This window comes from Gobius niger (assembly GCF_951799975.1).
Source record: "Gobius niger genome assembly, chromosome: 20".
Lineage (NCBI taxonomy): Eukaryota > Metazoa > Chordata > Actinopteri > Gobiiformes > Gobiidae > Gobius > Gobius niger.
In genome coordinates, this window is record NC_136871.1 from 164,490 (window position 1) to 183,889 (window position 19,400).

At 44.3% G+C, this 19,400-nt stretch overlaps 1 protein-coding gene across 1 annotated transcript; it reads left to right on the forward strand.

Moving 5' to 3' along the window:
• Positions 1-227: 227 nt before the first annotated feature.
• ccndbp1 (cyclin D-type binding-protein 1) lies at positions 228-18,014 on the forward strand (the record flags this gene model as incomplete). The annotated part of the gene is made up of 11 exons (XM_079578924.1): positions 228-341; positions 581-640; positions 3,535-3,614; positions 4,491-4,572; positions 5,787-5,883; positions 10,024-10,097; positions 10,166-10,242; positions 12,444-12,703; positions 16,034-16,094; positions 16,362-16,408; positions 17,906-18,014. The coding sequence occupies exons 1-11, from the start codon at positions 254-256 to the stop codon at positions 18,012-18,014; spliced, it is 1,035 nt and encodes a 344-aa protein (XP_079435050.1). The 5' UTR covers positions 228-253.
• Positions 18,015-19,400: the final 1,386 nt, after the last annotated feature.

Sequence of the window (19,400 nt, forward strand, 5' to 3'; positions counted from 1 at the left end):
TATCACTAATATCTCTATCTATGACGCACCTCGAAGTGAAAGAAAGAAAGACTGCTTGTTTTTTCCCCTTTGTAAACCCATCCACAGTCCGTCATCTGTAATCCCGTATTTCAGCCAGCAGAGGGCGACGGACAGCAGCACATTCTGTTACCGGATGTTGTCCCTTCCCTAAAACGCTCCGCTGCCTCCACTTCCGCCTCGCTTCCGTTCCACAACACGCCGCTTCTGTCACATTTCTACAAACTCCGCCGACATGAGCGTTCAGAACCGTGACGGGGATTTGTGCGTGACTTTACGGAACCTCCTCAACTCCATCCAGTGCATCAGAGACCGGGTCAGAGGTGAAGAGTCTCCGTTTTAACTGAAGCTACGTGTCTTAGCATTAGCATCGTTAGCTCGACACTTTCCTATCATGCTTCTCTCAGGTTAAATAAAGGCTTTAAATGCAGTAGATTACAAAAGTATGTAGTAAACTCGTCTTTTAGTTTAATGTGTGTCTGTGTTTTGTAGTGATTGTGTTTGTACTTAATGCTAACTTTCTATTAAACAGTAATAACCAATGCAAACGTGTTGTTGGCAGATGGTGAGTCAAACGAGAACGACGCAGAGTTCAACATTTCCAACTTCTGGGAGACACTGAGTGAGTTTATTTTTTCTATTTTATAATAAGCTTGGCAGAGTAACGTTACTTTAACATAATTTTACTCAAGTAGAAGTAAAAAGAACATAACCAAATAATTACTCACATAAAAGTAATAGAAAGTACTTGAGTTCTGTGAGTAACTGAGCATAAAAGTCTGGTTTATGTTTCAGTAGTGACTTAAAGGGACACTGCGTAACATTTTGGACTAAACTGTTAAAACATGCTCTCAGTGACCAGCTCAACACAGAAAATCCTGCACTGAATAATCAAAGAATGGATGTGGGTGAGGGCCAAACCTGTTCAACTCTCAATTCTACAGACTTAAAGAGGGGGGTATTCTGCAAAATGGACTTTTTCAAGCTTTCCATCCTGTTATTCTGTCACTCCCTCATTAAAAACATGGCTGAAGTGTTGCCTTGGCACATTCACGTATTTCTGAGTAATCTGTAAAAACTCTGACGGCGGCCATTTTAGGGATAGGTTTGCCTGAGTCCTCCTAGGAACGCCCCCACCTCCTGGAGACGCCTCCGAGCTTTGGTTTGGTGATTCTGCTTTAAAGAGGGGGTGTTCTGCTTTTGTCAGTCCCACAGCACCAGTCTATATCACACTACAATGATGACAAACCTTCTGTTGGTCTGTAAATGCAGTAAATTAGAATAACTGCCTTGTATAAAATGTCTCTCTCAAAATGGCTGTAGTGAATGTCTTGAAATAGGCCTCTGTCTCTTTAAGAACCTCTGAGCCTTTAGACACGCCCCCTCCACACGCTGTCTGTGGCATCAGTGGGGAGGGGGTTCTGCTGAGGAGCAGTGGTTGGTTACTCGGCTGGTGACCAAAGCTCGGAGGCGTCTCCAGGAGGTGGGGGCGTTCCTAGGAGGACTCAGGCAAACCTATCCCTAAAATGGCCGCCATCAGAGTTTTTACAGATTACTCAGAAATACGTGAATGTGCCAAGGCAACACTTCAGCCATGTTTTTAATGAGGGAGTGACAGAATAACATGATGGAAAGCTTGAATAATACCCCCCTTTAAGTAATAAGTAGCCTACTGTATGTAAAAAAGTACAGTTACTATTTATTTACTTAAAATATCTGAAATATTTATTCCCGCCCACTTGTGCCTCTTTTGGCCCCGGGTTGGCGCTTCCATCGTATTGACATAGAGTCATTCATTCATTAAGCCGAGACGAGGGAGAATGTTTCGCCTCTAAAATCTGACGTTTTGTCGATTGATTTTTGTAAAATGTCCGATGTTCGTTTGCACCAACATGTCGATACTGCAGCGTTTCTTTTTCGTGTAGTGACTGATTTTACCTGAACGTCTCCAGTCGTTTGTTCACTGACAGGAGAAAAGCGGCGGCTCAGTTCATGGCCCACGTGAGCCTCCGGAGTCAGAGTCACGAAGCATCAGGGGATTTGCAGCGATAATAAGGGGTCGTCTCATGATCAAAAGGTCACAGGTTTGAATCCCGCCTCCTGAAGGTGAACACTGTTGTTGTGTCCTTGGGCAAGACACTTCACACACCGTGCCTCCAGTGTCTGCGTACACTGGTGTATGAATGAGGGAGGGGGTTGGTGGTGGTCGGAGGGGCCGCTGGCACTGACCCCATGAAGGGAATGAATAATGACGACAGTGCAGCCCATGGGTGAGGAACGCGCTTCTCTATGGTCCTCAGGGCGGGAGCTGACATGGCTGTAACACCGCCCCCTGGTGGCCAGCGGCGCAGTGTTAGTTTTGACAACATGTTTTATTTTAGTTTTAGTCTTTTGACTAAAATGTAATTCAACTTTAGTCTAGTTTTAGTCGACTAAATTCAAGACTAATTGAGTGGACTTTGCATTGATAATATTGATTCTAATCATGTTTAATGTTGTTCCTCTGCTTCATGTTTCTGCTCCACATGAACAAAGCTCAGAGCTGATCCTTTAAACATGATCTGAGGCTCTTTCAGACGCTCAATACAAGTTTGGATGATTTTAGTCTCTCCTTTTCATTTTTATTTAGTCTGATTTTAGTCGACTCAAATATCTGGACATTTTAGTCACAGTTTTAGTCTCATGAGAAACTTTTCATTTAGTTTTAGTCCAATTTTAGTCACAAAAATATCACTTTGACTAAAATTAAGACTAAACATTTTAGTCGACGAAAATAACACTGCAGCGGCGACTCCAATAGACAGGATTCTAATGGGACTTCAGACCTCCCTTGAACAGCTTAAAAGCCTGGATGCAAAGAGTTTTATTTGTCCTAAATGTGGCAATGAGGTTTAGCAAAGTAAAAGTTTTCCTTTAATATTTTTAAAGGACGACTTACTGTGTAAATGATGCCAATAGTGAACATGGCGTCACTGTTGGAGGAGGTGGATCTGATGTTTGCCCTGCAGCACAAACACACTCCAGTGAAACGTTCCCACACATGGCCCTGAGGAGGGAGCGGGGGAGGCAGAGGGCTGTTTACCTGTGACTCAGGCCTATCAATCACAGAACCACAGCCACACTTTTTATACTGTTTTAGCTCATGTTAGCCGATGGGAAATGCTCACTTGCACCCACAAACATGGCGGATCTCTATGGTAACAGTGAATTTTCCCGATTTACTCTTTACCTTTTTCAATTGCACTGATGTCACACTTGGAGCTGCTTGTATTGTCAGACTGTTCCAAAGGGATTACTCATTACTAGGGCTGGACACAAGTTTAGGTACTACCGGCGTCAAAAAATAAAAGTATCAAAAATAGGACCCGAAGATTCAAGTTTTTACGCTGTTGGTCCACATTTGTTTCCTCATTTTTCCCTTGTTCTCCCCGTGTTGTCCAGCCCTGCTCATGCTCATTACTACACGTTGGTGCCTCCATGTTAGAATAACTCATGTTTACTTTATTTTCTCCTCAGAACAAGCAGTGAAAGCCGTGTCTCAAGAAGCCACCAAAGTCAGCCTGGCCTTTTCCAAAGCGCCGCTGCCCTCCCCGCAGGTACAAACCTTCACTGTCTGTTTCCTGTTGAAAACGTGAGTGACCCAGTGGTTTCGCTCGGGATCATTTCTCTCCTTCATTTTGAAGGACAGGGTTGAAAAAAATCTGTCATGAGCAATTTTTATCCTTCATGAATTAATCTCTCATAAGCATTTTTTTTTTAAATAAATGTATAGGCTGCATGTTATATATATTAGTAAAAATGTGAGGTTGCAGGATAAATGGAGCTGAACTAACCCTGATCTGAACAGTCTTGGTACATTTTGCAACAGAAATGTGAATAAACTCGTGTGTAAAAGTCTGAGAGGAGACGACTTCACTGCTCATCAACATCAAGGCTCAGATTACGCTCATACACATGTAAGGTGGAGCTTATTATTTGGGTTCTTTCAATATTAACGGAATGTAAGAGACGGTGGGTGAACGGGACAATGTTTACCAGTTGCATCACTGCACTGCGCGCCGCCGCTCCGCACATGGGGAGGGAAAGAGAGAGAGGGGGGGGACATAGATGAGCTCGTCCTGAGACTTACGTGAGAAGAGCGGCTTCATATGGGAAGGACATTATTAGCCTTTAACCGCGTTTGCATCGTGGTTTTCCTCCCCGTGTTGTCGTTAGCGGGTTAGGAAAGTTAGCGAGCGAGGCAGTGATACAACTGTAAGAGCTCATCCAAGACAAGACGCGGAGTGAAACTAGAGAGAGAGAGAGAGAGACCCGCGCTCTGAATAACAGCAGAGCTGCACTTTTATTTTCGTTACGGCTTGATTTTCAATCTTTCAAAATGACGGACGGCCTTTGAAATTTTCCGTCAAAGTAAAAAATATTCCGTAAATGACGGAGAATTTTCGGTTAATGTGACTTTGTGTTTGTTTCAGGACGCGGAGAAGATTTCAGATTCCATTATGAAGAGTGTCCTCACCTTATCCACCGTTTATTACTGGCTCCCAAAGAGTCAAGGTAAGATCACATGGGTGACGACGGCGTATGTTGATCCTTGTTACCTTCCACACTCCTACTCAAACAAATAAACATAATATTAAATACAAACAACACAAGAGGTACCCGGCGCTCGTGTGGGACCACCACCCCGGTACCAGGTCGCCTTTTAATGCACAGACCAGGACACCTCCAAATGTACAATGAAGAATAGGTTGAGCAGGTGGTGGGCTGGTGCTCGAAGGGCGCCCCCTTCTGGCAACCAAATCTCGCTTCTTTTAACCTGTTAACTCCCACCTGAGCTGAGCACATTTTCTCCAGTTCGACTTAAACCAAATCTAAAAACTTTGTCAAAATAGCGACAAAAAACGAGAAGAAAACGAGGATGAAAAACGGACAAAAATGGAACAAAAAAAGCCACAAAAACATTATAAAAAGTAAAAAAAAATCGGACAAAAAATGATTTAAAAAGTGGCTAAAAAATGATAAAAATCTGATAAAAATTACGAAAAATTGACAAAAATATGTGGCAAAAACGCAATGAAACAAAATGTGATAAAAGTGACGATAAAGCGGCAACAATGCGAGGAAAAAGATCCTTCTAGATCAGTTTTGTAGGTCTTTCAAAAGAGGCGTTACTCTGGGCTGTAACCGTTTTGATTTGGGTGAAGCTGAACCGGAGAAAATACTCTTGGTTCAGGCGGGGCTTAAGAGGTTAATGCATAGATCAGGACACAAATGTACCCACAAATGACAAAACACACAAGACGCACAAGAAGAAAACTATATTAAAGGAACAGGCACCGTTCCTCCACACTGAGATCTGTTCTCACCTGAGATTAGACGAGTTGATCCGTACCTGTCTGGTCTTTGTGCCTGTGGAAGAGCTCAGTCGCTTCTAACTTCACCCCGTTTGGAGCCATAGGAATATACTGAGAGGGGCCAACAACATCTTTGGTTGTTTTGCCTGACTCTGGGCACACACAGACCAGACAGGTGCGCATCAACTCGTCTAAGCTCAGGTGAGAACATTCTTTACATCAGAAGTAAACTCATTTCCAATGTTTGATTATGGTTTTGTATGTATGTCCTAAACTATCGGCGTAAATAAGCACTGTTTGCTTCGGCCTTCTCCTTTTTGGGCGTTGTTGTGTTTCTTTTTTGACTAACAACTTGGAACTCGGAATTGCTCAAATAAACTAAACTAATCAGATAAATGAAACTGTGTATTCCAGGTGTGACTCTGAGGCGACAGGTCCGGGACGCCGTGGTGGAGGTTTTGGAGGGGCTCACTCAGCTCCTGGACGTCATCATCAAAACCCCCCTGGAGAGGTGCGGACACGCTCACACCAACCATGCCAAGTCTGTTTAAGATCAGGCTCACGTGTTGCATAAGCCCTTAAAGTGCAACTAAACGGGCGTGGCAGAGCCGTTCCCCACCCACAAACTAAAGTCAAAAGTGCTGAGAAAGGGGCGGTCTCGAGGCTTTGGGGGAGACGAGGGGGGTGAGTGTGTGGGCGGGGTCTGCTCTGTCGACAGTCTCAGGCCACGCCCCTCGATCTGACAGGACTGACAGACGGCTGTTACCGGTGTCACCACGGTGCGCAAGCTTTATTTTTTCGTAGGAGAGTTGGTGCATCTCATGACTTGATGTAGCAACTATCCTACGAAAAAAAAAAAAAATAGCCGCTGGTAGACGACTCGCTCGCTGTCAGTGACTGCGAACAGAGAGAGAGCATCGCACAGTCGCTTTTCTAAGGGATTTATTCCTCTACACCACCTCAGCCAAAGTGTGAGCATCGCAGGGGCGCCATCTACTGGTTTGACTCATGAGCTCAATATGAAACCTCCACAATCTCAAACTATAAGTTAGCATCGTGGCTAAGGCTAAATAATACTACTCTCCCAAGTGAGCTGAATAAAATACCAGTAGAAATATTTATTACGTCTTTGTTGTAAATGTACGTGTGTGTGGGCGGGGCCACAGAGGCGTGTGTGGGCGGGGCCACAGAGGCGTGTGTGGGCGGGGCCACAGAGGCGTGTGTGGGCGGGGCCACAGAGGCGTGTGTGGGCGGGGCCACAGAGGCGTGTGTGGGCGGGGCCACAGAGGCGTGTGTGGGCGGGGCCACAGAGGCGTGTGTGGGCGGGGCCACAGAGGCGTGTGTGGGTGGGGCCACAGAGGCGTGTGTGGGCGGGGCCACAGAGCCACAGAGGCAGAACCACGGGCAGAACTGATGACGTTTTGTGGACGCCGTGGACACACTCTCCTCCAATCGCAAAGTAGCAAATGTAGTTGCTGCGTGAAACCAGTAGAGGCGCTAACCCTGCGGTTTTAGACACAAAAGTGAGATTTTGAACAAGTTTGCACCAAATGTCAACATATTGACTGGGACATGTAGCTAACTCTATTCAACAACCATTTAGACCGTTTATCAGCAAAAAAAAGTGGATTTGGTGTTTAGTTACTCTTTAAGAAACACTCAAGGGGTGCAGAATAGACAGGAAATGTTCAATCAACACAACAGTAAAGGGCGTTTCTCACCGGCCTAGACACTCGTTGGACACTCGAGTTGCAGCTGATCTCGGCGATGTCCCCAAGACGTGAAGACAAACGATTCGATTTATGGCTGGGCGATGTGACGATATTAGACCGTCTTCAGCACAGTTTACTCTTTTCTCTCAGTGAAAGAAATCCAGGCCGCTAACTTTCTGCTAATGTCAGACGCTAATGCGAGCTTTTAGCAGCGAGTCGCTCTTCTCCAGGGCGCATATACGACCAGGCTCCTCAATCTAGAGCAGGGGGGCCCAAACTTTAGTCTCCGAAGCCAAATGAAAAAGTGCCTGTGAGTCTCGGGCCAAACACGACAATGTCAAGCACGAAAAACACATACTGCAAATTATAAAAGTTACTTTATTTTATTTACTTTTTATTTTTTCAATAGCCCACGTTTGCATTTGATTCTATCTATGCAAATAACAGGCTTTTGTCAATTTTTTATCACTTTTTTGTCATTTTGTCATAATTTGTTTTTGTCAATTTTTTTTCATTTTTTCATCAATTTTTTGTCAATTTCTTGTGACATTTTTACTACTTTTTCATCAATGTTTTGTCACTTTTTTGTCACATTTCCATCATTATTTTCGTCTCAGTTTTGTTGCTATTTTCCCACCTTTTTTCCTGAAGCTTTTGGATTGGGGTAAAGCCAAACTGGAGAAAATGTGCTCGGTTCAGGTGGGAGTTAAGGGGTTAAAACGAACTGTAGCAATTTAGTGCAAAAAAAACCCACGTGTATCTACAGCACCTACAGTAACTTTACCTCATTCGTTCACTCAAAGAAAACACCACATTAGATCATTTTGAAAGTGTCAGTTCAGCATCAATTCTGTTATAAGTCACTTTTTAACATATACTGCTGTTGATGTAACAACCTTTGCAATAAAAGTTGGAAAACTGTGAAAGTTGATGCTATAAAGCTCTGTGATTGAGAAACACCAAGACACCACAACAGTGTTTCCTTAACTTTGTGAAAGGAGTGAAACAGCGCCCCCAATTTGATGCTGGTGGCCAAAAAGTGAACTGCATCCATATTTACCATTAAGAATGAATGAAAGAGAGTTAGAATTGGCGTGTTGCACGGTACGGCTATGCTAGTTCCTCTGACCTGAAGGTGTGAGCGCCGGTACTTCCTGTCTGTTTTCTTTTCCTGGAATAATAATCATATTGTCTAAAGATTACGTTGTGGGTCGATGATCATTTTCTGTGTTCAAATCATGATGTAACGAGTTCAGAGGAGACGCCTGTGATCATAAAGGGTTGATAGTTTGTTTTGAAGCTAAAGGCTAACGTGCTATAAAAAAAATACATAAAAAGGCATTATTTCAAATTGTGTAATGCATTAACCCCTTAACTCCCGCCTGAACCGAGCACATTCTCTCCAGTTTGGCTTTACCCCCAATCCAAAAGCTTCTGGAAAAAAGGGGAGAAAATAGCAACAAAACTGAGACGAAAACAATGATGGAAATGGGACAAAAAGTGACGAAAAATTGATGAAAAAGAGGCAAAAATGTGACAAAAAAATGACAAAAATTTGATTAAAAACATGACGAAAAAATGACCAAAATGTGATACAAATTTGACCAAAAAAAAATTGACAGAAAAGGACAACATTTTGACTAAACAAATTCAAAAATGTGATTAAAAATTGACAAAAAAATGGCAAAAATGTGACTAAAAAAAGACAAAAATTGGATAAATTTTTTTTACGAAAAAATAAAAACAAATGTGACAAAAAAATGACAAAAAAGTGACAAAAATGAGTTGAACACCCAACAAAAAAATGATGGAAAAAAAAATGTGATGACTTGAGGAAAAAAGATCCTCTCGGTTCAGGCGGGGGTTAAGAGGTTAAATTAGCCTTTAGCTTCAAGACAAACTCCCTGATCCTCACAAACATAAACGTCTCCTCTATGGAAATATTTCTACAGGAACTCACTGGTCTGAGCTCATCTTAATGGAAATGAACACGAACAGGAAGTACCAGCGCCCACAGCTTCAGCTCAGAGGAACTAGCATAGCCACATTGTGCAACAAGCCAATTTACCACACTCAGCGCAAAAGTAGGTGACTCTCTGGCCGGCCAACACAGTGACCCCACTTTGGGCACCCCTGATCTAGAGCTTTAAAATGTTTTAAACCCAGCGTCCCGTCTCTATTTCAGCCCTCTTTCCTCCGTAACGCCGCTGCTCTGCGTAGATCGCAGTGTGTGTTTATGTGTTTACCTGGCACATGTGCGAAGAAGCGAGTGGGTCCTTCGTCCTTACAGTTCTGTCGGGCGCCGCGTCCTTCTTGTTTAATTTCAATGCTTCAATGCTTTCAAATGCACTGTTTATCCATGTCAAAATATAAAAGTTCTCCAAAAACACGGTTACTCTCAGGTCCTTTTCAAGTGGCCTAACAGGGACAAACTGCTTCCTGTTTCAGTCACTGCATGTTATGGCTTTAGTAAGACTCTTATCGTGAAAGGGTCCAACAGCGACAGAGTGTTACATTTACAGCAGCTCGACCTCAGAAAAGATGCCAAACAACAACAAACAAGCTTTTACCAAACTCACTCTTTTACTTACTTCTACTTCATTTTAATGTCTGGAGTTTTATTGTGTTTTTCATTTATAAAGTGAGTTTGCTTTAGTCTATTATTGCTGTGTTGATTATCACAAAGTTGAATAAATAAGTGTAGTCTTTTTCTTCTTCAGTTTGTAATTTAAGTCATTTCGTCATTATAAAAAATCGTGATAAAATCGTAAGTTTATAATTAAAAGATCGTGATATTCTATTTTTGCCATATTGCCCACCCCTAGTTCGATTTCAGCGGAGACTGTTTTGCTTTAAAAGAAAAGACCATCCAGTTAAAACGAGTGGACGACATAATCCTCAGCTCTACAGTACAGCTGATCTTCTGTCTCTTCCTGTAGTTTGAGCCAGGAGCAGCTGACCTCCACAGGAACCGTGTGGTCGTCCTGCGACCGCATCGAGTCTCTGCCCAAAGGTCGGCACTTTCTGTATATGTGAAGCAGCTCTTAGACTCTATAATCATATTATTGCATGTGTTCACAGATAACAAAGCAGCTCTTTTGGTGGTTGTATCTCGAGAGGTGGGAGTCATTAAAGACGCCATCGAAGAAATCGAAGAGGTAGAATTTACTTTTTTACTCAAGACCCGACTGCAAACAGCTGGCAACAGCTTCCCAAATCTTGCTTCTTTTAACGCATAGACCAGGACACACTAAAATGTGCTCACAGATGACAAATATTTAAGACACACAAGAAGGAAACATATGTTTATATATGCACGTACTGTCCATGTACTGGTGTATATAAATATAGCAATGATGGTTCTTTATGGGGCAGCATCAGACGGCAGCAACAACCTGTCACCGTTCCATTCCATATTTAAGAATGTACAATAAGACAGTGTTCCAAACCTGTTTCTGTACCAAAGACCATGTAAACTTATTTCCTATGTTTGTACCTTAATTGTACCATAATGAGCTGGTCTCAGAGAACAAACCGGAATGTAAAAGAACGGCAGTTGTAAAGTTTGTAAATACGTTTAAAGGGGTCGGCATAAATAAGCATTGTTTGCTTCAGCCGACTCCCTTTAGGGCATTATTGTGTTTCTTTTCTTTTGTAAAAACTTGGAACTTGAAATTGCTCAAATAAACTAAACAAAAAAATTTTTTTTAAAAAAAATGTAAAAATGACAACGGACCACAATGATATGACATCCTCGTAAAAGCCAATCAGATCTAAGATAAGAAATCTGTTACAAATGTGTGTTGTGTTAATGTCTCTTAACCCCAAAGTATAAAAACATATGTAGTGCTTTAACAGGGTTTACACGGGGCACTGAAAATCATTAAAAAGCATAAATTGGATTCATTAAATCTAAATGTATTGAAAGTTATGACATCGCTCAAAAGTTTTTACATTTTCATTGACAATACCAAAATTATGGTCTGAAAAATTGACCACATTTTTTTCCTATAGACTCGTCCGTTTTGTCCAATTCTCTTTCCTCTGTTTGATGAAATATTTGCAAATCTTAAGAAATTAAATATGCGCTGTTTGTCTGTGTGTCATTCAAGTATTGTATTTGGGCATAAAAACATTAAACTGGACTCTCTTCTGCCTGTATAAACTTAATACAACAGCTGTCAGCACACTAGTCTATCATTATTTACTCATTGATGCCCCCTGGTGGTAAGTGCTGTTTCTGATTTTCACAGATGGCAAATCAAATTGAAATCCTTTGTCATAATTTTGCCATTTTAATGCCCAGTAGTTTATATCAGTGGTTCTCAACCTTTCAGAGCCGCGACCCCCATTAACACAGTTAATAAGGATCGTGACCCCCACCCGGGTCAGACCATGGGAAACAGGGACTTTAACCCCTTAACTCCCACCTGAACCGAGCACATTTTCTCCAGTTTGGCTTTACCCCAATCCAAAAGCTTCTGGAAAAAAGCTGTGAGAATATCGACAAAACTGAGACGAAAACAATGATGGAAATGTGACAAAAAATTTGACAAAAAATTATAAAAATGTGACAAAAATGTGACAAAAAATGACAAAAATGTGACAAAAATGTGATAAAAATGTGTCAAAAAATGTGTCAAAAAATGATGAAAAAGTTACAAAAATGAGTTGAATTCCCAACAAAAAAATTATGGAAAAAGAATCTGTTGACGTGAGGAAAAAGATCCTCTGGGTTCAGGCGGGAGTTAAGAGGTTAAACTATATAAATCTGAAAAAACAAAGAAAAAACAATTGCTAAAACAAAAATGACCTAAATTTAGAACAAATAACGGCCCCCTGGTAAAATAGCATGTTTGCTACGACACCTTAATAATAATATTAAAACATATATTTATCTATACGCTCTGGCGACCCCCTAGTGGGTCCCGACCCCCACGTTGAGAAGCCCTGGTATATATATTAATGCAAAAAATCTGGTCATATTTCCTTTTTTCTTTTTTTCCCTTTTTTAAGATTTGCAAACGTCAAGTTGAGAAATGACGGGAATTTTAATGTTAAGTGTTTGAATTGGATACAAGTGACTTTTGAGCCAAAATTGTGGACAATTTATGCCAAAACTGCAGTTGAACTAGTTTAAGCCCAGTTATTTAACAAACCTACACAGTAAAAAAGGTCTTAGCGTTCAAATGAGGAGTCACACTGGCTTACACAGTCGAGAAGCTTTTAGATTTGGGTAAAGCTGAGCAGTAGAAGCACATTCTCTCTCATGTCTAATATGTGAAAGCTAAAACAGTCCTTGTCCTGCACATCTGTGTTTCGTAACTGTGGTTTTGTGTAAACGTTCCGCGCTCGTCAGGCTCTGTCCGAGGCCGAGGATCCTTTCGGCGACGTCCTGGACGACGTCATCGAGGGGGCGGGTCCTCGGGGAAACCAGGACACGTATTGGTCGGAGCAGGACCGGCGCGTGATGGGGCCGTGCCAGGGTCTGATGAAGGCGGCGGCGGCGAGCGCGAGGAAGATGGCGTCAGCCGTGAAGTCGCGAGGAGACGTGTCCACGGCCCAGAGCCTGGCGCAGCTCGACGACCTGGCGGACGTCACCAAAGACATCAGCCCGGGGTGAGGAGGGGGAGGTTACCCAGGTTTACAACGGCCACCTTATCCCCCCGTCCCACCTGAGCCCGGGGTGAGGAGGGAGAGGTTACCCAGGTTTACAATCGCCACCTTTGTCCCCCCGTCCCACCTGAGCCCGGGGTGAGGACGGAGAGGGTTACCCAGGTTTACAACTGCCACCTTTGTCCCCCCGTCCCACCTAAGCCCGGGGTGAGGAGGGGGAGGGTTACCCAGGTTTACAACGGCCACCTTTGTCCCCCCGTCCCACCTAAGCCCGGGGTGAGGAGGGGGAGGGTTACCCAGGTTTACAACGGCCACCTTTGTCCCCCTGCCCCACCTGAGCCCGGGGTGAGGACGGAGAGGTTACCCAGGTTTACAACTGCCACCATTTAGACCTTTGTCCCACCTAAGCCCGGGGTGAGGACGGAGAGGTTACCCAGGTTTACAACGGCCACCTTTGTCCCCCCGTCCCACCTGAGCCCGGGGTGAGGACGGAGAGGTTACCCAGGTTTACAACGGCCACCTTTGTCCCCCCGCCCCACCTGAGCCCGGGGTGAGGACGGAGAGGTTACCCAGGTTTACAACGGCCACCTTATCCCCCTGTCCCACCTGAGCCCGGGGTGAGGACGGAGAGGTTACCCAGGTTTACAACTGCCACCTTTGTCCCCCCGTCCCACCTCAGCCCGGGGTGAGGAGGGAGAGGGTTACCCAGGTTTACAACTGCCACCTTTGTCCCCCCGCCCCACCTGAGCCCGGGGTGAGGACGGAGAGGTTACCCAGGTTTACAACGGCCACCATTTACTCCTTTGTCCCCTCGTCCCACCTAAGCCCGGGGTGAGGACGCAGAGGGTTACCCAGGTTTACAACTGCCACCTTATCCCCCCGTCCCACCTAAGCCCGGGACGAGGACGGAGAGGGTTACCCAGGTTTACAACGGCCACCTTTGTCCCCTCGTCCCACCTGAGCCCGGGGTGAGGACAGAGAGGGTTACCCAGGTTTACAACGGCCACCTTTGTCCCCCCGTCCCACCTGAGCCCGGGGTGAGGACGGAGAGGTTACCCAGGTTTACAACTGCCACCTTTGTCCCCCCGTCCCACCTAAGCCCGGGGTGAGGACGGAGAGGGTTACCCAGGTTTACAACGGCCACCTTTGTCCCCCCGTCCCACCTGAGCCCGGGGTGAGGACGGAGAGGTTACCCAGGTTTACAACTGCCACCTTTGTCCCCCCGTCCCACCTAAGCCCGGGGTGAGGAGGGGGAGGTTACCCAGGTTTACAACGGCCACCTTTTACACCTTTGTCCCCCCGTCCCACCTCTTTAGATCATGTGCCACTTTTTCAGTTAGGGATGGATATCCGGCTCCGGGGCCTCGTGTGCCGGGATAGATCAGCTCCAGCCTGGACGGCCATTTTATACTCCCTCCTGCCACCTCAGACTTATACTAGGACTTTTATGGCTGAAAGTCCTTTCTGCTGGAGCACATGTTTTTGAATATTGTCTCTACATTTGGACGCCTTTGTGAGGAAATAACTGGACATGTGTTCATTTGTGCTGGAAGATATGACTTTGGACTTTGTGACAGTTTTTGTTTCATGTGAATTGGCCCAGGAATTACAGATATATTAGCAACAATATATCTGCTAGAAATCTGCATTTTCAGCGTCATGGCTCTTCACCCTCCACCTTAATCTTAAACTGTCGGCTCCTGAGCAGTGGCGTGCACAGGGGGCAGGTGCTCAACCAAGTCAAATGGTTGAAAAGGTGATTTTTTTTTGTGGACCTAATAATAAACTAGACTTTAGAGGACGATGCAGGACGATCACATTGCTCTGCGCTCAAGATTAGCACAAATACAGATACGTAAGCAAAGGTACTATAGCCGACACTTAAACTATCTGGTTTGTCAAAAATATCTTGAAAAGCAATAATCCTGGGCTGTTCGTGTTCCTCAGTTTACTTTCCTCCCGTGTCTCACAGAGATGGGCTGTACCATCTTCTCAAACGGGGGAACACGGGGCCGGCACAGCTGCCCTTCTGTGATCAGGAGCGTCAGCGCCGCCGCGGCTCGACAGGCAGAGGAGGAATGAGGCTAGTCTCGCCAACCAGACTCCGCCTCTTTACAGAAGAGGCTCTGGCAACACTCGCGCTTTCAAAGGAAGTGACGCAGCGATATGGAGCCGACCGACCAATCACAGCAGCTCCCTGAACGGGCATCACGTTGTTTTGTTTTGTAGTTTTTCAACACAAGCGACCGCTTCCCATGATGCTCCGGTTTGCTTGTGTTCTGAAGTGTTTCTGACATGAACGACAGAAGTTGTAGGAGCCATTATGGTTCATCTCGCCTGTAAGCGTTTGTTTACATTAGACGTAGTTGACCTACATTGCGTTCGACCACTTGGGGGCAGGATGGAGGCAGGTCTATATGGATGCCCAGGTGCCAGTGGGTGTTTGGGTGACGGGAGGTCGCACGGTTTTTACCGCTTGCCATTAGGGCCCTTAAACTAGGACCCCTACCTCAGTGCAATATCCATGTCCAATCTGTCCAAACCATCATCTTGGGCCGTCACGCACCTCAATCCATGGCCGCTGCCTCCAAAACAGGAAAGTTAGCCTGGATATCGTGTTTGGACCTGGATCCCCCGGGACCCAGAAGCGACCAAAGGTGAGACAGTTGTCGCTACAGAAGTCATTTCCTGAACTCAGTGTGGCAGGAGCGCCATCGTTAACGTCCCAATGACACAACTTTCCTGTCTCTGTTTCTGTCGTCACATCCGCTCTGTTCTCATTGGCTGCTGCGCTTCGGTTGTCCCACATTAGTCCCGCCTCAAGCAGTAGCTTCTCTACGACAGGATGGCCAGACTAGTCTCCTGTTTATTCATTAATAAACAGAGATTAGTCTGGATGCCAGGCTGGAATGAAGCGCCATTTGTAGTTGTTGAACATTAAAACTGTATTTTCAGCACATGTTGGCTTTGTAGGGCAAACATCAATAGACGAGCCACTCGCACTTTCTTCTTTCACAAATACCCAAACGTAAGAGTCACGTGGGTCAGGTTGACACAGTGGAGGCGCAGCTCAGGACTGACCCTGAACACGCTTTTGTTTTACGCTTGTACAATGACAATAAAGCACTTACTTACTTACAGCAAAGGAAGCTTTTCAACGCTTCATTTAATCTAAGTTTTAATTTCTTGTCCTACTGTTTGAGGTGGTCATCCTACTCATCTTCTTTGGGTGGACTCACCGGTAAAGAAGCTGAAGAAAGCGTGAGATCCAGCCCACTCTCCCAGTGTTCAGACCTTTTACATGAGTGCATAATACTGTGTGTTCTTCCTCAGAGTGGACGACCTGGCTCTCAGTCTCTACCCTCCCATGGACTACACGGCCGTCGAGAACAACGTAAGTCACTCACACCGTGTTAAGACTTTGTACAAATGAATATATCCACCCAGAGCACTAAAATAGGTTTCATTAAATGACACAGGGCTCTTTTCAAACCCTGTCATTGAAAGAGATCTTTTTAGGCCCTTCCTTTGAATTTTTTTTTTTTTTTAATGTCTATAAACATTTCAGGAGATGTTTTTTCAAGCCTTGTCTTTCCCAGAAGTTTTAGTCAATGACAATATCCCTGTAGCCACAATAAGTAACAATATGTTTTCCTCACAGGCGTCAAAACTGGCCACAATATTAAAGAAAGTCCTCGGCATCATCAGGTAATGACTAATCTTTTGTTTATGTATGAGATAATTAGGTAAAATGAGACTGTGTGAGTGACAGAGAGACGGGGAAAGCAGGGAATAGAAACGGTAAATAAATAAGGAAAGGCAGTATGTGGCGGCCGGTGCTGATTCTGTGCTCTGTGTGGGAAACACTCTTGGCTTTCACATGAGGCACTGGCCTAACGCAATGCAAGAAGAATGTGAGAAAAATGTGACTAAAAAGCAACAACACAACAAAAAAGTGTCTTAAAACAGCACTCAGTAACGTGTTTACCTTAATAAACCCTCCCGTAGTCCCTGTGGGGGTGATACAAGTGTTAATGGGATGATTGGAGGGTCTTTCATCGCCCCCTGGTGTCTCTGGCCAGAAAACCATGTTTGTAACCGGACCGGGGTCACCAATACACACTAATAGAATCACGAAGAAGAAGCTAACAGGCTAACAGGCAAAGCTAACTGCGGCTAACGTCACTTAAACAGTATTTACAGCCAAGTTTGAGTGAAAACAAATATTTCCTTTGTATAATTGGATGTACAATATCCCTCTGTCCCTTTGTCTTTTCTGTCAGTGTAGTATTTACTCTCCAAGACCATTAATACGTTAAAAAACTTGCTCTGCGACACCTGCAGTTGCGCTCGTGGCCTCTAGGGGCATGAGTTACTTAGTGCTGCTTTAAGAAGCCATGAAAAAAGTGTGTCACAAACGCCTCGACAACGTGATAAAAATCTTTTGATCAGTTTCGTGGGTCTTAGCTTTAAAATGAGGCGTTACTCTGGCCTAGGGCTGGGCGATAATGGAAGAATAATGATCACGATTATTTTTCCCATATTGATCGATCTCGATTTTTGATTTGATTGTTTTTTGTTTAAAAGAAAAAAAATGGGGGTTAGGGTTAAATGTGGTCTTTCCTGGACGAGCCTGTAAACAGAAGCTGTGGCCAAACTGAAAACTGCAGCAACTCATCTGCAAGAATGTGAAAAGGCCACGACGTCACGTAACAACTTAATATTTACATAGAGACATGAGTAAACCGTGCATTATTAGTAAAAAAGACGATCAAACTTACAATTCACGGTTAGAATCCAGCTCATCCACCTCTGCAGCTTCAAAACAAACACACATGGTCCAAATATCGATCGATAGTTTTTCTCTTCAAGGTAAACTCTTCATCCCCGTGTGCGTCCTCTTCCTCTGAGGCTCCTCACGTGTTTCTGTTTCCCCTTCAGACGAGTTAGTACGACTCTCCTCTTTGTGCCGCATGTGTCATCCTGTGCTCCCTGTTTGTTTCCCTGGGATTGACCTGACAGGCGCTCCATCCATATTTTTGACTGACCAATTCTCCTCCATTAACTCACGATTAGGTTAAAATGAGATGAATTGCCCGGCCCTGCTCTGGCCTAAAGGCTGTGAGCTCCAGTCTCTCCACTCACATGTTACTTCCTGACACCCTCTTCTTACCACATCCTTTGTTTTGTTTTTTACCTGCTCAGGTCGAGTCACGTTTGTGGAGAGACAGAACTGACCTGGGTCCAGTTCTTAGACAACGCCGTGGACCACAACCTGCAGAAAACCAAAGACTTCATCCACCAGGAGACATAGGACCAGATGTGAGGGAATAATGAGGACTTGCTGCATCAAAGTCAGGAAAAAGAAGCAGTAATTATGTAAAGTAATGTTGCTTGTCTCATGGTGAAGATGAACAAAGTGCTTTGGTAATAATAAGTAGCAGCACCACTTTTCTGTTGATGATTCACCTGTGACTTAAACTGAAAAACAAAGCATGAAACTCACACCAATCGAACCGCCTCAGTGGCAGCGCCGGCGCCGTGAGGGTACAGTGTGTACTTGCAAAGTACTTTTCCTGGCGCTGCAGTTGATGTGATTTGGGCGATGACGCAACATTGTTTTTCCAAGCAGCTGCCAAACCTTATCACCAGATCGGCCGCACCTTTATGGAGGTTTGGAACCTCAACAACCGCGCTGTCTCACAGTGAAATGTGTCTGAGGTTTGATTTGTGTGAAGTTATTAATTACTGCAGTAAAAGGTAGGGCTGCCGTCACCATGTATTATAATCATACATACATGTGTATTAAAAAGAGCATCTTCATCATCCCCACAGGACGTTTCTTTTTTTCCCAAGCTCGGGTTCTCAACCAGGAATCTGCTGGAGTCACTCTTCCAGTCTGGGGTAAAGTAAAGGGGTAAAATGAGCCCTCACTCAGCTTCCTCGGCCTCAGAGAAACTGAGAAACATTATGTCGTGGATTATTGGAACCATAAGAGATGGAAACCGTTTCTGTTTTGGAATCTGCTGATCTTTGTCTTTAAAACGAGCTCCCTCTGAAGCACCAACTGAACATGACTGTCCTGAATCAGTGTGTGTCCCTGATAAAGACCTGGCACATGCTACAGGTTAGAACAGGGGTCCTGAACTGGGTCCAGATCTGGACCTCCAGAGGCTTTTTCATCCTCTTTATATACTCAACAGATCTAAACAATTTTAATAACATTAAGATAAGATGAAATAATCCTTTATTGATCTCACAGATCTCACTTTTTACAGTCGGCGTTCAATAAGATCACTCAGGTCTGCAAAATGGACAGGAAACAGTTAAATAGTAAAGAAAAAAACTATTGTTTTTATTTATGTACAATAAGTAAAGGCAAAAATCGAAAGGGGCGGAATTATAACAATAAAGAAATAAGAATAAAAAAAGTACAATAAAAATTAGAACAGACTTTAAAAAGTAGTTTACAGTCCGAGTGCAGGTTGTCAGTGACGCTGGTACAGACATTATTGCACGTAGTTTTTCAGAGGGGTTGTTTCACATGTTACTTCACAGTCTTGTTCAGTCTGACAGCAGTGGGGATGAAGGACCTGAGGGTGTCTCAGTCTGCCACTGAGAGAGCTGCTCAGCTCTTCTACAGTCCCGTGCAGTGGGTGGGAGGTGTTGTCCATGATGGAGGTGAGCTTGGCTAACACCC